This window comes from Xenopus laevis, chromosome 1S (genome assembly GCF_017654675.1).
Source record: "Xenopus laevis strain J_2021 chromosome 1S, Xenopus_laevis_v10.1, whole genome shotgun sequence".
Taxonomy (NCBI): domain Eukaryota; kingdom Metazoa; phylum Chordata; class Amphibia; order Anura; family Pipidae; genus Xenopus; species Xenopus laevis.
In genome coordinates, this window is record NC_054372.1 from 94,237,209 (window position 1) to 94,256,562 (window position 19,354).

General features: G+C 39.7%; 1 protein-coding gene across 1 annotated transcript; it reads left to right on the forward strand.

Moving 5' to 3' along the window:
• Positions 1 to 268: 268 nt before the first annotated feature.
• lsm4.S (LSM4 homolog, U6 small nuclear RNA and mRNA degradation associated S homeolog) lies at positions 269 to 18,946 on the forward strand (the record flags this gene model as incomplete). Its single annotated transcript, NM_001094985.1, is given in 4 exon segments — positions 269 to 310; positions 1,337 to 1,435; positions 12,448 to 12,631; positions 17,606 to 18,946. Coding segments are annotated over 4 exon segments (414 nt in total), but the record flags the coding sequence as incomplete, so codon positions are not given.
• Between the last annotated feature and the right edge of the window lie 408 nt (positions 18,947 to 19,354).

Here is a 19,354-nt window from a genome sequence, read left to right on the forward strand (position 1 = left end):
TTTCAGCTGACAAACACTAGAAAAAGCTGCGTGTTCCTGAATAACTCTTTGTGCGGTCAGCCCAAAAGCTCCTCCTCACTTTTATAAATGCAGATAAATAAAATAGGTTATTTTTTTGTGGACCATGCATTTAAAATTTACTGCATAGTTTATAGCCAGAAGAACTCTTTACCACGCCAGGACTGTTGACAGGCTGAAAACATAAAAACTGTATATTTTATCTTTTATGCTAGACTTATGTTTACTGGATACTCTTCGTTTTTTTTAGCTGCCGTTATCATTATTAAAAACCGCCCAGAATCACCCAATGGTAAGTTAATGGACTCTAACCAAATCTTGATAAATACCTTTATAATTAAGGTAGCATGTCAATTGGTCTTTGCATATAAGAAACGTGGTTTAATTTAAAACAATGTGCCTTTTTCAGCATATATATGTTTTTAGTTTTGCAGCAGAATAATTTTTTACATAGTAAATTTATAGTTATTTCAGGGAAGAACTCAGGTGCAAAACGTTCAGTTGGCATTTGAAGGAACAAAAGAATTGTTGAATCTGCCACACATTAAGAAACCTTAATGCCATGTACAGTAAAGAAGATTTTTCCATAAATAAGGTGTTTTATTCTATACTTCAGTGTACTTTACTGTAGATTTTATTTATGTAAATTCCAGTGAGCTTTTAATGTTATTCATAATGTGTGAGGCCAGGTCTTATTCCCCTGCACTACTGCCTTTGACACAATTCCCTTTATATGTTACTAAAGAATGTACAATTCTTAATTGAATTTGGTATTGAATCCCGACCAACCATAGCTACAACCAGCATCAAACAATAGAATTTCACCATCCCTTATATGGTCATCTGACCCAATTCTTTCTGCTATATGCAGGGCATGTGATGGGATCAGCCAATTTGGGATATTTCCATGTTTATAATTAAGCAGGAATACATTTCCTCTTCTTTTCAATGTTTGCAGGAAGAGTGTGTTACATAGTATTTTGCCTTGGAAAAAAGCTGTAGAGCCAACTAAAATGTTGAATTATACAATAAATCTTTTGAATCACCTATAAGTTTAAGTACAGTGTATTATTGAGCCTGTGTGTGTAAAAAAAAAAAAAAAAAAAAAAAAAAAAAAAATATATATATATATATATATATATATATATATATATATATACATATATACAGACACACACCCACACACCCGCTCTACTATTTTAAGGTATACTCTATAGATATAGGCTAATGTGTCCTATGCTGTTGAAGGTTATTGTTGGTATTTAATTTGATTGTGTGATAAATCTTAATTTGAGATACCTTCTGTTTTGATTTTCAGTTGGTGGAATTAAAGAATGGTGAAACATACAATGGTCATCTAGTGAGCTGTGACAACTGGATGAACATCAATCTAAGAGAAGTTATCTGTACTTCAAGGGTATGTTTTATTTAACTATAAAGATTGTTTTATACCTTAGGCTTTCTTTGATCGCAAGGCATCCAATAAAAATAAAAAATACTGCAAAAATACTGCACTAAACAATACTGGTACACTGCAGTATTTGGATGGCTTAGCACCAGCAGTATCACACTCTTCCCATTTCAATAAAAATCAACAGTAATTATGTTGTGCAATTTTTGGACTCCCAATCACTATCCTCCCTTTGATTTCACCTTTCTGTAAGAAATAAATTGCACTGCAATGGTGCTTAGATTGCCCATGTGGCCTACAAGATCAAAGGGTTTATTTTCCCAAATTTGTCCGAAGCCCCTTCTTATATGATTTGTCCATACTAGATGGGACAAGTAAGCCAATCATGAAGTATAGCCAGATTAAGATCCCCTGAGTAATAAAGTGCAATATAATTTAACAGATTCCATGTGTAATTACCAATTGACTTGTGTTGGTCCCGTTCACTATAATTTCACTCTCCTGGGTGTGGTCAGATTGTGCCAATGTGATCCTCTGAAATTTTTGCAAGAAAGTGTCATGGATATATGAGACATGTGGTGGGCATTGAGTATTCCCCTGCTAGCTGAGATATGCATTGATTGCTTTGTTTTCAGCCATCTTTTATATGTTTAGTAAATACAATCCCACTGACCCATAATTTAAACTTCATTACTACCTCAAGAAGCCCAAATAAAAGAAGCTTCATGTATTTTAAATTTGAAATGTGTTTTCTAGACAATATTTTTTTTTTTTGAAATATGTTTTTATTGATTTTCAAAAGTGGGGGGGGGTACAGAAAAAAAGAAAGGAAAGGGGGGAGGGGGAAAGGTCAAAGCCAGCAATATCAAATCATGCAGTACATAGGTATAAAAATGCAGTACTTCCTATCAAAACAATACAGCAGAGTACACCCGCTAGAGTTAACGACAATTACATACATGTAGGAGTAAATGACGAAGCCCCCCAGCCTGGGGAGGACCTAGTGCATGGGTGTCAGGTAGGCCTAAGGATACAACCGAGTCGCCCTGCTCAGGACGTAAAGAGTAGTGCATAGTCATCCGTCTCCCTGAATAGCAACCATCTCAACCATACATCCCTATATCGTAAGTGTTGCTTACTGGAGAAAGTGGATAACTCCTCGAATTTGGCAATTTCATTAACTTTCACGGCCCAATCCTTAACAGAAGGAGGAACGGTGGATTTCCACAGTCTGGGGATGAGTGCCTTAGCGGCATTCAGCAGATGTCGCTCTAAAGGTACATCTGAGGGACCATCCCCGTTCTCCAGTTCCCAAAATAGTAGGATATGAGCAGGGGAGTTGGGCAACTGCCTCCCTAATATAATAGAGCAAAGACGTAGGATCGTGGCCCAATATTCAGCGAGGTCGGGGCATTCCCAAAAAATATGCAATAGAGAGCCGACATTAGCCTTACACCTCCAACACAAATGACTAACAGTGGGGTAAATGCGGTTCAATTTGACCGGTGTGTAGTACCACCTACACAGAATCTTATAATTTAACTCTTGAATTTTGCAGCATCTAGAACTGAACATCAGATTAGCTATGCCCCGTTTATGCAAATCTTCAGGAATATCTAAGCCAAGATCTCTTTCCCACGCCTTTATAAATGGAAGTTGCTTCCTTGCCAACACCGGCCCCAACATATCATAAGTAAGCGATATCGTGTGTGACGGAGGGAGTTCCAAAATGCATAATTTTTCAAATGGAGTTAGTGGTCTCCCCAACACTTTGTCACCTCCCAGATAAGCAAAGAAGTGTTTAATCTGACAATATTTATAATCTTGGAGGGAAGCATTAGGTCTGGCTTGCCTAAGAAGCTCCAAGCTAGCGAGCTGCCCTTTCTCCAACACATGTACAAATTGTAGGTGGCCATCTACCAACCACTCGTGAAACGCTTTGGGTCTAAGCGCCGCCGGAAACGCCGGGTTGTTCGTGATCGGCATAAGGGGCGAAGGAAAAGATGTAATACTAGGGCTGCATTTTACCAAATCCCAAATCTTCAGAGTATTTTTAAGTAACGGGTGCGAGGGATATAATATCCTCCGATGTAGCTTATCAATCCAAGGCAAGTGCAGAAGGTGCGTACCCGAGGATTGTTGTTCGATTTCAACCCATCCCTTATTGTCTACATGGTAAGACCAATCAAGTATCCTATTAAGTATCGATGCCCTAAGATATCGTGTACAGTCCGGGAGGGCCAGACCCCCATCAATTTTTTTCCTGTATAGGAGAACCGATTTGATTCTAGGGGATTTGTTATTCCAGATAAACTTAACAATAGAGGATTGAAAAGTCTTCAACCAGCTGGTAGGATAGAAGAGCGGGACACATTGGAACAAATAGAGCAAACGAGGCATAACATTCATCTTAACAACATTAATTCGGCCCACCCATGACAAAGGCTGCTTGGACCAGGCACGGAAATCTTTAGCTAACGTGTTGTGTAATTTCTTACAATTGATCTCCACCCACTCATCATAATCTTTTGTAATCGTAATGCCTAAGTACGTGAGCTGATGATGCGCCCAGCTATACGGAAAATTCTGAGAAAGTCCCTGGATCGTTTGCGGGTGAATGGAGATGTTTAGCGCAACTGACTTGGAGAAGTTTATCTTGAAATTGCTTAATTGACTATACGTATCCAGTAGATTATTCAAATTGGGGATTGATACAATAGGATTAGTTATGAAGAAAAGCAGGTCGTCGGCGTAAGCTGCTATCTTCTGTTGTTTGCCCCTAATCGCAACACCCGAAATATCTAAGTGAGACCTGACATGCACGAGAAAGGGTTCCAGCGCAAGGGCGAATAGAGTAGGGGAAAGAGGGCATCCCTGCCTAGTGCCATTCTTGATATGTATGTACTCGGAGAGCACCCCGTTGACTCTGACCCTGGCTACAGGCCCATCATACAGAGATTGTATCCACTTACTAATACGTTCACCCATTCCAAATTTTGTGAGGCACCTAAACATATATGTCCAGCTAACCCTATCAAAGGCCTTTTCGGCATCAGTGGACAGGAGCATGAGGGGGGTGTTGGTACGCTTTGCGTAATGTAGTATATTAATCACTTTATTAGTATTGTCTCTTGATTCTCTACCCGGGATAAAGCCAGTTTGGTCAAGACCGATCAACGGGTTTAGTACTGTTTGTATTCTGGAAGCGACTATCTTTGCTAGGAGCTTGACATCGACATTTATCAGGGAGATCGGCCTATAACTGCCAGGGTCCACCGGATTCTTATTAGTTTTCAATAACAGTGAGATATGTGCCTCCAGAGAAGTGTGGGAGAGATGGGCGTCCGACTGCAGAGCATTAAATGCTTTAGTCAGATGAGGGATAAGGATATCTGAGCATGCTTTATAATAGCTCACAGTGTAACCATCCGGTCCCGGGCTTTTGCCCGTCGGAGAAGATTTAATTGCTTGGGAAACTTCATCAGCCGTAATGTCAGCGTCAAGAGCTGCTCGCTGATCTGGATTCAAGCTAGGGAGAGCAACAGAGTTAAGAAAAGTGTCGATAGCATCAGCGTGAGGGATGCCGTCCACTACTGTGGGGGATTCGAGCTGATAGAGAGCAGAATAATACCTATGAAATTCCTGAGCTATAAGGGGGCTGTGGTGTAAAGCACCCCCCGTCTTTGGTTGAATGCTGTGGATGTAATTCCTGGTGACCTGCGAGCGTAGGAGACGGGCAAGTAATCTACCGCATTTGTCCCCATGCTCATAAAATCTATGCCTCATTCTCGTGATGACTTTCTCTACAAAAAGGTCGTGATGGTTTGTCAGGGCTGTGCGTAATTCCACTAATTTCATCGGAGAGGCTGCATCGGAGGTACTCATATGAGTGGTCTCCAATTGCCGGATATCAAATAACAACTTCTCATGTTTAGCCTTATGTGCCTGCTTCCTCCTAGAACCCAATTGAATAAGAATGCCCCTAATGCAGCATTTATGTGCTTCCCAAACCGTAAGAGGGTTGACATCATCAGTCACATTTTCCGTAAAATAATTTTGTAGGGCAACCCTAAGTTCGTCTAAGAACGCCTTGTCTTTTAGCCCCGATTCGTTCACCCTCCAAGTGCCATCTCTAGAGAAATCCGTGTTCAAAGACACCGTCACAGACACAGGAGCATGGTCGGACCATGTGCGGGTGTAAATTTCAGCATCACCCAAAACGCCAAGATGATGGTGGGACAGGAACAGATAGTCAATTCTAGTATAAAGGTTGTGTCTGGCGGAATAGAAAGTATAGTCCTTTCCTGCAGGTTGGACAAGACGCCATGCATCAACTACCTGCAGGCGGTGAAGGTCTCTAACAATATTACGAGAGACACTCACAGGCACGCTGTGCATGTGGAGCAATCAATGAGAGGAGCCAGAGAAACATTCAGATCCCCACCCAAGATTAAAAGGCCGTCCATGAAGCTCAGGAGAACTTCTGAGATATTGTGAAACGCAACGTCTTGATGCTCGTTAGGCAAGTAAATATTGGCAAAGGTGATTTTCTGAGTACCTAGGGTACCTTTCACAAAAACAAACCTACCATTAGGATCTTTTTTGGTGGAGAGAACCTTAAAATGGAAGTTCCTGCCAAAGAGGATAGCCACCCCCTTAGTTTTATTCTGTTGGGGGACACTACAATGTATCTCTGGAAAGTATTTGTTGGACCAGCGGGGGACCGAGTCCACTTTGAAGTGGGTTTCTTGAATAAAAGCTACCTGAGTCTTTAACCTTCGCAATTCTGCGCTGAGTAGGATACGTTTTTTGGTTGAATTGAGACCGTTTGCATTTAAGCTGACCACTTTTACCTGAGAAGTACCTCGTGAAGCAACTTGTTGTTGTCGGGACTGCATTATGGCAAGATACTAAAGGTAGACCAAGGAAAAAGTAAGGGAAGAGAAGAGAGAGAGGAAAAGAGGGATAGAGACCAAAATGAGGGGTGTGAAGAAAGGGAAGAAAAAAAAAAAAAAAAAGGAGGGGAGGAGGAGAGGAGGAAGAAAAGAAGGTAAGAGTAAGGCCAAAGGATAGGAAGAGGGGACAGAAGGGAGGGCAAAAGAGTATGTACAGGAAAGTAGGGAGATGAAAGAAGGAAGGGAAAGTGAAAAGAGGGTCAAGAAAATTGTATAAGGGAGAAGCGGGAAAAAATTTTCCTCCCCCAAAAGGTAATACGCTCTTACTAACGGGGATACTACAAACCGTTACCCCCGTGTAGTAGGGAGAACCGTGGAGCGTAGAAGAGGGGAGGGTCTAACTAACCGAGCGTGTTGCTCCGACACAATATAACAGCAAATATAACAGCAAACATTGATAACATAAACAATTTGAGAGTTTTACTTAAACCATAGTGAATGGAAAGTATAGTTGCTAACCTGGGCCAAGCACCACCTACAAGCCTGGGAGATGCCCAAAAGACTATGCTTAGAAATAGTAAAAAAAAAAAAAAAAAAAAAGGGGGGGGGAACCCATATCTACATTCTACTACATTCCCACGTATGCAAAACAGAGATACACAGAACATAGCATCACAGTAGCCTTGCATGTAAACGTAGATGCAAACAGAGAAAGATTGCTCAAGGATACAACCTGCGAAATATAAGAGCAAAATGAGTACAAGAGCAAAGTACTTAAACGGCAGCCAATGTTGTTAACACACGTACATGTATGGCCAACGTGTTCTGCACCCAAAACAGGGGCTCCTGCCCGGCAAAAAAAAAAAAAAAAAAAGGCACCAAACCCCAGGAAGCAGAGATGTTATTCCGCCCATTTAAAGGATCCAAAATATCGCTAACACATTTCAGGCAGGCTGTCGCTCAGACAATTGAAGAGGGAATAGTTAACCCAATGATGACAAGACACAGGTAAAAAGCACATCATAAGGGGATCAGCATATGGTGATGTCCTGGCATGTTGAACCTATACACACTGCCCTGGAGATGTTGCCCCGGTAAAGGCTGTGAAGCAGCAATAATAGTAGATCCAGAAGCGGTAGAAAAGAGAGACCAAAGGTCTAAGGGAGAGCAATTATCCAAGCTTGAACAACGGGAGGCCCAAAAGTCAAGAGGGGCTATTCCAAAAAGGCAAAACCAAGCCAAAACAAAGCAAAGAGCTAAATATGACACACTCAAAAAACCATCAGAGCACCATAGGATAATCCCTGAGAGTGTCAGCCATAAGGATCACAGGGTACCTGAAGCAGGTCACTCGGTGTTCAGGTAAGTGAGCAAAAATGGGAGCTGGCGCCTTCCGTTCAGCCATCAGGAACGAAGTCCTCAGAGCCATATACGTAGTGAGCCCAAGCGGAGAGGTCCGGGGTTGCGATATCCAAGGCAGAGCAGAAGCGGCTTGCGTCGGCAGGTTCCCGGAGATATATCCAAGTACCGTTGTGTCTAGCCGCCAAGGCAAACGGAAAAGCCCAACGGTAAACAACTTTTTGTGATCGAAGGACATCTATTAACTCTTTCAGAAATCTGCGTTGTAGAATCGTAGAGTGAGCCAGATCCTGATAGAGCTCAATCTTGTCACCTTCGATGTCCAACTCGCCCGCCTCCCTCGCTCTGCGCAGGAGTTCCTCCTTTTGGGCAAAACGATGCATGCAGCACAGCAAATCCCTAGGTTTCCCCTGCCTCCCAAACATCACTCTGTGGAACCGTTCGATTGGAAGTGGTTCCTCCGCGCCCAGGCCTAGTAGTTGTCGGAAAAGGCCTTCGACAGAGCGGCGGGCTTCTGGGAGGTCAGCCTTTTCTGAAAGCCCTCTGATTCTGATGTTGCATCGCCTGTTGCGATTTTCTAGATCTTCCGTCGCCCTTTTTAGCATATAAATCTGCCGCTCTTGGTTAGTGGCTCTTGCGGATAACTGGTCTGTTTTGTCAAGTAGACCCGACTGGGCCGATTCCACAGCCATAAGTTTGCCCGCCATTTTAGTCAGCTCTGTCTGTAAGCCAGTTACCTCTTGCTTTATCGAGGACTGTATGTCCGACAAGAGCTGTGCCAAATCCGCTTTGTTGGGTAAAGCAGCCAAGAGCGTCTGGAGAGCAGGGGGGTCCGGTGTTAGTAGCTGCGTATCACTCACGGAACGCTGATCTTCTTCATCCGCCATATTGGAATCACCGGACCTCTCCGCCTCGTCATGAGGTTTCTCAAAGAATTCTTCGATATCCCGGTTCCGTTTCGCGGCAGGGATCTTTGGGGTGTTACCGACAGTCGGTGCTTTTTGATTTCTCCTCATTTGGGCGAGGAACAACAGGTCTAATAAGAGTTTAAGATAGCAGTGTGTCGGAGCTCCACAAAACACGTCTCACTCAGTGCGCCATCAGACCACGCCCCCTCTAGACAATATTTGACATTTTTTGCTAGAAAGATCTGAGATCATGGAATACGTCTGCACTAACACAAATGCAAAACTTTCTTGCAAGTGTAAGCCAAGTTTGTAATGGTTGTATTATAGAAAGAGCATTAAACCATCCAAATTCAAGATGGAGGGCTGAATTAGACAAATATGTTTGTAGGGAATAGAATTTATAATTGTCTAAGTCATTGGTCTGTGTATTTTTTTCTGACTAATTCTCCTAACAATGACAGCCTTGTGGAAAATGACATGATGTGCTTTCTGCAAATTTTATAGTGTAAGAAAAAAGCACAATGATAAATATGCAGAAATCAGATTAACAAAACCACACAGCATAAAAGAATGTAGTAGAAATGCATGTATTTTCTTTGCAGGATATTCTAAAAAGTTGAAATAGTAACTTCGAACTTGTGATTATTCTATTCCCTGTACACTGAACTGTAAATTTGTAATGCAAAGTGCAGCACAGACAGCTGGCAAAATACTCATAGAGAAGATGAAACACATGCTTTGGCACATGTTAAAACACAAACAAATGCAATCTGTTCTTGGATACATCGTCAAATGTAAATTTTGCCCTGAATGAGGTCAGTACAGTGCATTCAAAAGCATCAAGACCATTTAGTAGTTATCTTATTTACTGGATCTACAGAAATATTTTGTATAGTAAAATGAATTAAAAAAATATATATATATATATATATCTATATCATTTGCACTTGCATGTTGCAGTTTGCGTTGCAACGTGTTAATACACCATAGTGCTGCCAACTATCACAGTGCATTTTTTCTTCAAAAGATATTTCTGTTTCTTGAATGCCGTTTTATCACGTTGAAGAATATGCATCTAAAGTATTTTCAAAGGTTTGCAGTTGCCCACTAGGTGGCAGAGTAAGCTTATTAAATGCAAGAGGAAATAAATTACTTGGTATCAGTTTTTTGTACTTGGGGCAAAGAAGTCTCTTCAGTGTCACTTGCCAAAACCAAAATTTGAACAGACTGGCCAATATATATATATATATATATATATATATATATATATATATATATATATATATATATATATATATATATATATATATATATATATATATATATATATATATATATATATATATATATATATATATATATTAGATCTCAGAATGGCAACTTCTGGCAAAGCAGCTGTTGCAGTAATAACGCTAGCAAAACAGAATGAAAAGTATGTGCACCTGTACTGCTCTTGTCGTGCATGTATATTGCAAAATATAGAATTAAGTTTCATCTTGTTGTCTTAGTGAGTACTTAAATGTTCTGAGATTCCGGGTGTGATTTAAATATCAGTATTTTAATGCAGCAGTTTTCTGTCTTTTTAGGGTCAAGCCCATTTGCAGTCCAACATCTGCTTGGGCCCTCCCATAGCTTAATGTGTTTAGAGAGAAGTCAATGTTGTTCTAGGAATGTCCAACTAATACATTTTTATCTGAGCCAAATTGGCATAAAGAATGCTCCCCATCTAGAGTTCAACAGTTCTGGAACATGTGACTTAATGGAAAATATCTGTTTGCATAATACCAAGTGAAATCCAATTGCTGTGATGATTCAGCTCTGTATTTATACAGTCATATGAAAAAGTTTGGGAACACCTCTCAGCCTGCATAATGATTTACTCCACTTTCAACAAAAAACATAACCGTGGTATGTCTTTCATTTCCCAGGAACACTGGGGTGTTTTATGAACAAAGTTTTTTAGTGAAGCAGTATTCAGTTGTATGAAATCAAACCAAATGTGAAAAACTGGCTGTGCAAAAATGTGGGTATCCTTGTAATTTTGCTAATTTGAATGCATGTAACTGCTCAATACTGATTACTAGCAACACCAAATTGGTTGTATTAACTTGTTAAGCCTTGAACTTCATAGGCTGGTGTGTCCAATCATGAGAAAAGGTATTTAAGGTGGCCAATTGCAAGTTATGCTTCTGTTGACTTTTCTCTGAAGATTGACAGCATGGGATCCTCAAAGCAACTCTCAAAAGATCTGAAAACAAAGATTGTTCGCTATCATAGTTTAGGGGAATGCTACAAAAAGCTATCTCAGAGGTTTAAACTGTCAGTTTCAACTGTAAGGAATGTCAGGAATCAGAAGATGGAAGGCCACAGGCACAGTTGCTGTAAAACCCAGGTCTGGCAGGCCAAGAAAAATACAGAAGCGGCATATGTGGAGGATTGTGAGTGGTTACAGACAATCCAAAGATCACCTCCAAAGACCTGCAAGAACATCTTGCTGTGGATGGTGTATCTGTACATTGTTCTACACTTCAGCGCAATTTGCACAAAGAACGTTTTGGCAACATGTATGGCAGGGAGATGAGAAAGAAGGCCTTTCTGCACTGATGTCACAAACAGTCGCTTGAGGTATGCAAAAGCTCATTTAGACTTGCCATAGTCATTTTGGAACAAAGTAATTTGGATTCATTAGACAAAAATTGAGTTATTTGGTCATAACAAAATTATTTACATGGTGGAAGAAGAACATCACATTCCAAGAAAAACACCTGCTACCTACTGTCAAATTTGGTGGAGGTTCCATCATGCTGTGGGGCTGTGTGGCTAGTTCAGGGACTGGGGCCCTTGTTAAAGTCGAGGGTCAGATGAATTCAACCCAATATCAGCAAATTCTTCGGGATAATGTTCAAGCATCGGTCACAAAGTTACAGGTACGCAGGGGTTGGATATTCCAACAAGATAATGACCCGAAATACACTTTGAAATCTACAAAGGCATTTATTCAGAGGGAGAAGTACAATATTCTGGAATGGCCATCACAGTCCCCCGACTTGAATATCATCAAAAATTATTGCTCTGACCCATCAAATTTAACTGAGCTGGAGAGATTTTGTATGGACGAATGTTTAAAAATAACACCATCCAGAATCATCAAAGGCTATAGGAGGCGTGTAGAGGCTGTTACATTTGCAAAAAAAGGTTCAACTAAGTATTGATGTAATATCTCATATGGGATGCCCAAATGTATGCACCTGTCTAATTTTGTTATGATGCATATTGCATATTCTCTGTTAATCCAATAAACTTTGTCACTGCTGAAATACTACTGTTTCCATAAGGCATATTATATATTAAAAGGAAGTTGCTACAAAACTCCAAAGAATTAATAGGGGTTCTCAAACTTTTTAATATGACTGTACCTCCCTAGCTCATTCTAAAAGGCAGCTGCTCTGTGTATAGCATAGTAGAGGGCTGGAGGCCTGTGGGATAGATGAGGTCTAGGTTTGCCCAAAGGCATCTTTATTTTTGCTAGACAATCTTATTAGTCGCATCCCAACTGTGGTATAATGACCAGTACATGGACAGTGCTGGCCTTGTACATGACAAAACCACAGATGAAGTAACTAAACCTATTTTAATACCAAAAAAACCATGACATACAGACAGCTCATGGGTGTACTGAGAAATACAAGTGAAAGAGAAGGTATAGCACTAGCTAGGTTTTTATGTATCATATTTAGTAAAAATGTTAGCATTTTACAAAAAAGATTTGCTGAATTTTGTATTAATATACCATTAAATTAAGGAACTACAAAACTTTCTTGCTATACTGATGCTTTATGTGATTTTTCCATAACAGGATGGTGATAAATTTTGGAGGATGCCAGAGTGCTATATACGTGGAAGCACAATTAAATATTTGCGGATTCCTGATGAGATTATTGACATGGTAAAGGAAGAAGTGATGTCAAAGGGCAGAGGTCGTGGAGGCATGCAGCAACAAAAACAGATGAAGGGTAGAGGAGCCGGTGGAGGTGGGCGAGGTAATTAATTTTGCCTTTTAATATTGACTGATTATTATAATTGGTGGCTGACGCACTCACCTGCTTTGGAAGAAGCACTACCCAACTCCGATTGTTGGTGGTGCGTGGTGTGCATGAGGAGCAAAAATATGATCAAATTTGTACAATAACAAAAGTCACTCATAACACACACTCTGTAATAATTTCTTCAAAAAAAATTCATTATTTATTAATGTCTCTCAGTAAATTAATATTCTATTTGATCAATTACATGTTAAAATGTACAAATATACATAGTCTGATTTCCTTCAATTCCACTGCTCAATCATAAGAAAGGGCTTTAAGAGGCTACTAAGAATTGACATCCATGCACACTGATAAAGCAGAGTATAGTGAAACACACATTGGCATGGAGGTGGCTGTGAGAGAGACCTGCTGGAATTTTGGAGATAAAGTTACTAATGCGGCAGAAGTAGCGCAAAGTGAATGCAGCAGAACCAATGGCTGCTGGTTTTAAGATTGTGCATATGTTAACATAAAAGTAATATAAAGTATATGGTAATTGAGCTGTGGAATTGAATCAAATAAGACGTTATCTATATGCACTTGGTCTGTTTAAGCTCAGAGTGCCTTTTCTTTGGAGAAGTCTCGAGCAATAGCCCATAATCTGAGGGGGAAAAGAATCTGTATAGACCGCAATTTGCTCTTAATTTCAAGGGGTATAAACTGGCATCCGGTGCTCCTTGTGCAATTAACTGCTTCGGTAGCTTTTCTTCTCCTTTAAGTGGTGAATATATTACAGACTTACTAGCCAATTGACTTATATAAAAAGCAAGTTTTGAAAGCTCTCTTTCCCCACAGAGGTCCCACGAGTGGATATATATTTTTCTGTAACCTTAAAAACATGGCAAGCACCACACCCTGGCTCCTTATTGTCTTTAACAGCTGATGAGCTATTAATGAATCTACACCATTGATTGAGATTAATTTATACTAATTGTGATTAACAAGAAAGAGCAAAGTCCATCAAGTTCAACCCCTCCAAATGAAACCCAGCGCATATACACACTCACTCACCAACCCCTCCATACACTTGCATAAAATATATACCAATATCTATATTAAAAGGAGATTTTAGTATCACTATAGTCTTGAATATCATGCTTGTCCAAGAAATCATCCAAGCCCCTTTTACAGGCATTAACAGAATCAACCATCACAACATCATTCAGCAGTGCATTCCACAACTCACTGTCCTCACTGTGAAGAACCACTTAAGCTACTTCAAATAAAAGTTATTTTCTTCTAGTCTAAATGGATGGCCTCTGGTGTGATCCATTTTATTGAAAAAAAAAAAAGATCTCTATCTGTCTACAATGCCCTCTAATGTACTAATGTAAAGATTAATCATGTCCCCTGACAAGTATCTTATTTTCCAGAGAGAACAACCCTAACCAGTCTACCCAGTTTAAATGGGTTATTTATTAAAAATAATTAGTTGAGTTTTTGTTAGTGGAAAAAGAAAAAAAAACTTTTCTAGGTTTATTATGCCCGAAGCTGCTAAAAGTCTGAGTCCAAAAATACTCCATCTTAAACTTGTCAAAGGCATGTGAAAATCAATAGCAGCTGTCCCTTTAACCATTTAAAGATGTTTTTAACCTTCATGAAAGTTTTGGGGAGTTTTTTTTTTTTTAATTCCATTTTTTCAAACTAAAATATTAGTAAATAAGCCAAATTTGTGGGTGGGAGTTAAGTCATTTGTTTCTGGTAAAATATGAGGAAAAAAAAGTTTTAGAAAATAACACCTTATGTCTTCCATTTATTTAACCAGTTTAGTTGCACATCTCTGCACTTTTTCCTGCTCATTTATGTCCCTCTTAAAGGGATCCTGTCATCGGAAAACATGTTTTTTTTCAAAACGCGTCAATTAATAGTGCTACTCCAGCAGAATTCTGCACTGAAATCCATTTCTCAAAAGAGCAAACAGATTTTTTTATATTCAATTCTGACATGGGGCTAGACATTTTGTCAATTTCCCAGCTGCCCCTGGTCATGTGACTTGTGCCTGCACTTTAGGAGAGAAATGCTTTCTGGCAGGCTGCTGTTTTTCCTTCTCAATGTAACTGAATGTGTCTCAGTGAGGCATGAGTTTTTACTATTGAGTGTTGTTCTAAAGCTGGCCATAGATGTTGAGATTTTTAAAAGATCAGATCCTGATCGTGAGACCACGATCTTCTCGGAAACGATCGTATGAATTTACCATCAACTAAAAAGACCAATTTGCCAGGAAAACAAAGGGGAGCTGCCTGCTTGGCCCTGCAAACATAGATACATTGCACTGGGACCAACAAACATTTTTTTCAGGGCCAAGCAGGCAGCTCCCCTTTGTTTTCCTGGTAAATTGGTCTTTTTAGTTGATTGTAAATTCATACGATCGTACGATCGTTCTGAGAAGATCGTGGTCTCACGATCAGGATCTGAACTTTTAAAAATCTCAACATCTATGGCCAGCTTTAGATCTACCAGGCAGCTGTTATCTTGTGTTAGGGAGCTGCTATCTGGTAACCTTCCCATTGTTCTTTTGTTTGGCTGCTGGGGGGAAAAAGGGAGGGGGTGATATCACTCCAATTTGCAGTACAGCAGTAAAGAGTGATTGAAGTTTATCAGAGCACAAGTCACATGACTTGGGGTAGCTGGGAAAATGACAATATGTCTAGTCCCATGTCAGATTTCAAAATTGAATATAAAAAAATCTGTTTGCTCTTTTGAGAAATGGCTTTCAGTGCAGAATTCTGCTGGAGCAGCACTATTAAAGTGGACCCGTCACCCAGACATAAAAATCTGTATAATAAAAGTCCTTTTCAAATTAAACATGAAATCAAAATTCATTCATAGCTGTTGTAAGCTCATTTAAAAATATCAACTGTCAATCAAATATTGCCTGCCCCTCCTCTATGCCTAGGCATAGAGGTGGGACAAGCCTAAGTTCCCTTTACCATTTAATTGTGTAACCAGGACATGGGAATGGACATCCGGTCCCCCATTCTGGTGCACAAACAAGATTCTGAGATGATACAAGACTTGCCTTAATAACAGTGTCCCACAAAATGGCTGCTGCCTGCTTGTTTTAATTATGAATTCCCAGACTGAAGAAAACTAGATTCAAATAATTTATACAGTGTAATTAAAGTTAATTTTGCTTGACTAACGTGATAAAATGGGATTTGGAATATTTTTTTGGGTGACGGTTCCCCTTTAACTGATTCATTTTGAAAAATTTTTTTTCCCAAGGCAATATCCCTTTAAGGGCTGGAGTCCATAACTGCACTGCATACTCCAGGTGATGCCTTACTATGCTAGGCCAATATTCCTTAATATATACATCATCCTTCTGTGTGGTACTGTATCAAATGCTTCTGATTTTCACTGAAGTCCATATCATCCCTTAATACCCCTTCGAAAAGCTTTCCTACAACTGATGTCAAACTAAGAGACTAATAGTTTTAAGGCTGCGAAAGGGATCCCTTTTTGAATAGGAGCACCACATTAGCAATTTACCAGTCTCTTTGCACCATGCTAAACCTCAATAAATCCTGAAATATTTAGTAAAGAGGTTTGCCAATAACAGAGCTAAGCTAGTTTAGTACTCTGGGATGGATACCGTCTAGTCCCGGACTAGATCTATACATGTTCTAGTCTATTTTGACATTTATCTTGCATGAACCATGCAACATTTGTTGTATTACTATAATTGGGACTATTAAGGGCAGAGACACACTAGAAGATTCAGGGAGATTAGTGGCCCGGCAACAAATCGGCTCTTCTTCGTGCGACTAATCTACCACGAACTGCCTCCCCTCGACTAGAATCTAAATCACCGGCGGGATGGCACTTGGCGCTCTTCGTTTTCCAAAGTCACCTGAAGTTTCCTCGTGAGGCACAAGGCAGGGAAAGCGAATCGTTCCGAGTGCCATCCTGCGGGCTATGTAAATTTTAGCGGCAGGGAGGCAGTTCGGGGAGAGAAAAGGCGGTTTGTCGTAGGGCAACTAAATCTTCCAGAATCTTCTTGTTTGTTTCTGAAACATTCTTAGTTGGTTCATTTGTGCAGACAGGCGAAAAATAATAGTTAATAATCTCTGGTTTTTCTCATTGCCCCCCCCCCCCATTATGCTGTGTAAAATGGTGTAAAAAGCTGTGTAAAACAAATGGCAAATTTATCAAGGTGTGTTTTATTTTACGTCATGCGAAAACCAGATTTGATGCAGTTATTTTCCACAGTGATGTATGCCAAATTGTTCCACCTTTTTTACACTACATAATAAATCTGCCCCTAGTTTCAACACAAAGATGTTACAAAGTTGTCTTGACATCACATGGCACAGTCCATGTGATGCTGAAATGCTCCGTGTGCCTTCTCCTGGGCCAATGAAATGATTCTGGTGCAGACACATAACACTGCTAATTAAAGTGTAGGAGCTATTTTTTAGCCTGTGTTTTGGACAATTGTTTTCTGTTGTTACGGTTATTTTTTCTTCTCAGATGGTTGGTTTCAGATAGTTTTTCTAATTGTTAATTCTAATTACCTGTGCGTCAGTCAGTAGTTTTGCTGCACACTCAATGTTACAGTTTGCAACTTACTCCATAGCATTTGTGGTATGTTGGCAATTATTGTATCGGCTATATCGGCTGACTAATGAGATTATGCTCAGCAGGGCCAAATATCAGAAATGTATCAACTAACGTATCAAATGAGAACAGGTTACAACCCAGCTACTCCACAGAGAAATGAAAAGGTGAAAAACTTCAATGTTAGAAAGACAGCTGAAATGAAAAAAATAGTAATGAAAGTAATTGAAATAAGTTGAAAATTCTGGTGTACTGTGTGAAAACAATACTGAAAAAAGTGGTTAGAAGGTGAGCATTTAATTAATAATGGTTGCCTCTATCTCAGATTTCCAGCAAACTGAACACTAACAAACTCTACATTTTTTTCAGGTGTCTTTGGAGGGCGAGGCAGGGGCGCCCCTGGTGGAGGAAGGGGCCAGCAAGACAAAAAGCCAGGCCGGCAGTCTGGGAAACAGTGATGTCTTAATACTGCTGTCTTCTTGCCAGAGACATTTGTTTAGTATTGACTGTATGGTCACGCCTCAGCTCTGCAAAATATTTAAAGTGTTAGCCTTCTGACTCTCAGTACACCAGCAATTTTTTTTCCTCTTCACCCCTCCCCCTTCCCATAATGTAGAACCAGCCTACAGAGGCAAGTTTCCTGCAAGAGGGGACACAAGCCAGAACCAGATGTCAAAACGTGAGATTATTTCCATTTATTTCTGTCTGTCTGTGGGAGGTCTTCATATCCTAACCTGCAGTTGAACTTAGCCCATGCCATTGAAAGGTCATTTGGGCTAAACTCCAAAATACAGGGGGTTGGGGTGTGTAGTGAGAAGGGTACACATCACTTGTAACAACTGTGCAGCATGAGTATGGTACCGACTTTTCGACTACACCAATGCAAACAGTTTGAAGTAAATGCATTTGAGCCTCATTATTATTTAAGCACTTCTCTGCTATTGCTAGATGAAGGAAACAACTGTAATGCGATATAGGCATGCCTCTTAAATATACGTGAAATCTTCCAGAACTGTCTAGTGGCTGTTGCATATGGGGGAGTTTTTTGTTCAGTTAAATTACGTTTGCATATGAAACGGTTAAATAACTTTCACATGTATGTTTTTGAAGTGTAACACAATACCCTCTGAAATGCAGAATATATGCAGCAATTTGTGACTGGCATAATAGATTTATATTCTTTGTTTTGGCTTATTACATAAGCCCAAATCCCAGGAGGGCTGCAGTTTGCTGAATCGATGCCCCCATGGAGAATATAAAAAGCACATTTCTCCACTTGTATCTGGTTATGGAATGTTCTAAATGAGTAGAGGTTACAGTTCCTCATTTTCATTGGATTTGTGTTCAAATATTTTGTTGTAGCCATGGTTACAATTCAGTCAATGATTTTGCTTTTTTTTTTCCCCTCTCACAGAAAATTCACATTTTGTCCCTTAAAGATTTGGCTATTTTCTAAAACACTTTTTTTTTTTTTTGTGATTTAAACACTTAATAAGCACTTAAAAATCTGGTTGGCTGCTGTATTTTTCACTTTTTTTAGAATGTTAAATGTTGACCACATTTTACTGAACAAAAATGGACAATATTATGAGGAGATTGGGGGGGTGGTATTGTGTTTTTTTCTGGAAAACATTTTCTTGTTACTAAGAGTGTAAGAGTGCCGTGACACTTTTTTTTTTCTTTAAAATAAAATATCAGCAATGAAAAATGTATTGAATTTTCATTCTTATTGCAGTAAAATAAGTAGAAGTCTTATTACATAGGAAGACATTTTGTGGCATGTACATGCATTACAGGTATGTATAGTAAATGTAGAAGCATCAAGTAATCTTGTGAATAGACATGTATGTTGCTCTGGCACACTGCCCATAAGTTACATCTGGGATACACAAGCCCCTGACCCACTGAAATATCACTAGCATAGTTACAGTAGTCTTACAGTATTCTCTTACTATACGTTCCATAAAATAGATACTGTGAAGAACTAGCCATAGCTGCTCTCATGTGGTGCTGACAGGAACTATACACTGAACTCACCAGATTTGCAAGCAGGCCCAGCCAAATAGGGTGTCGTCAGTCTGGGAAATACTGCCCAGAAAGCTGATGTGTGTGTTGCTG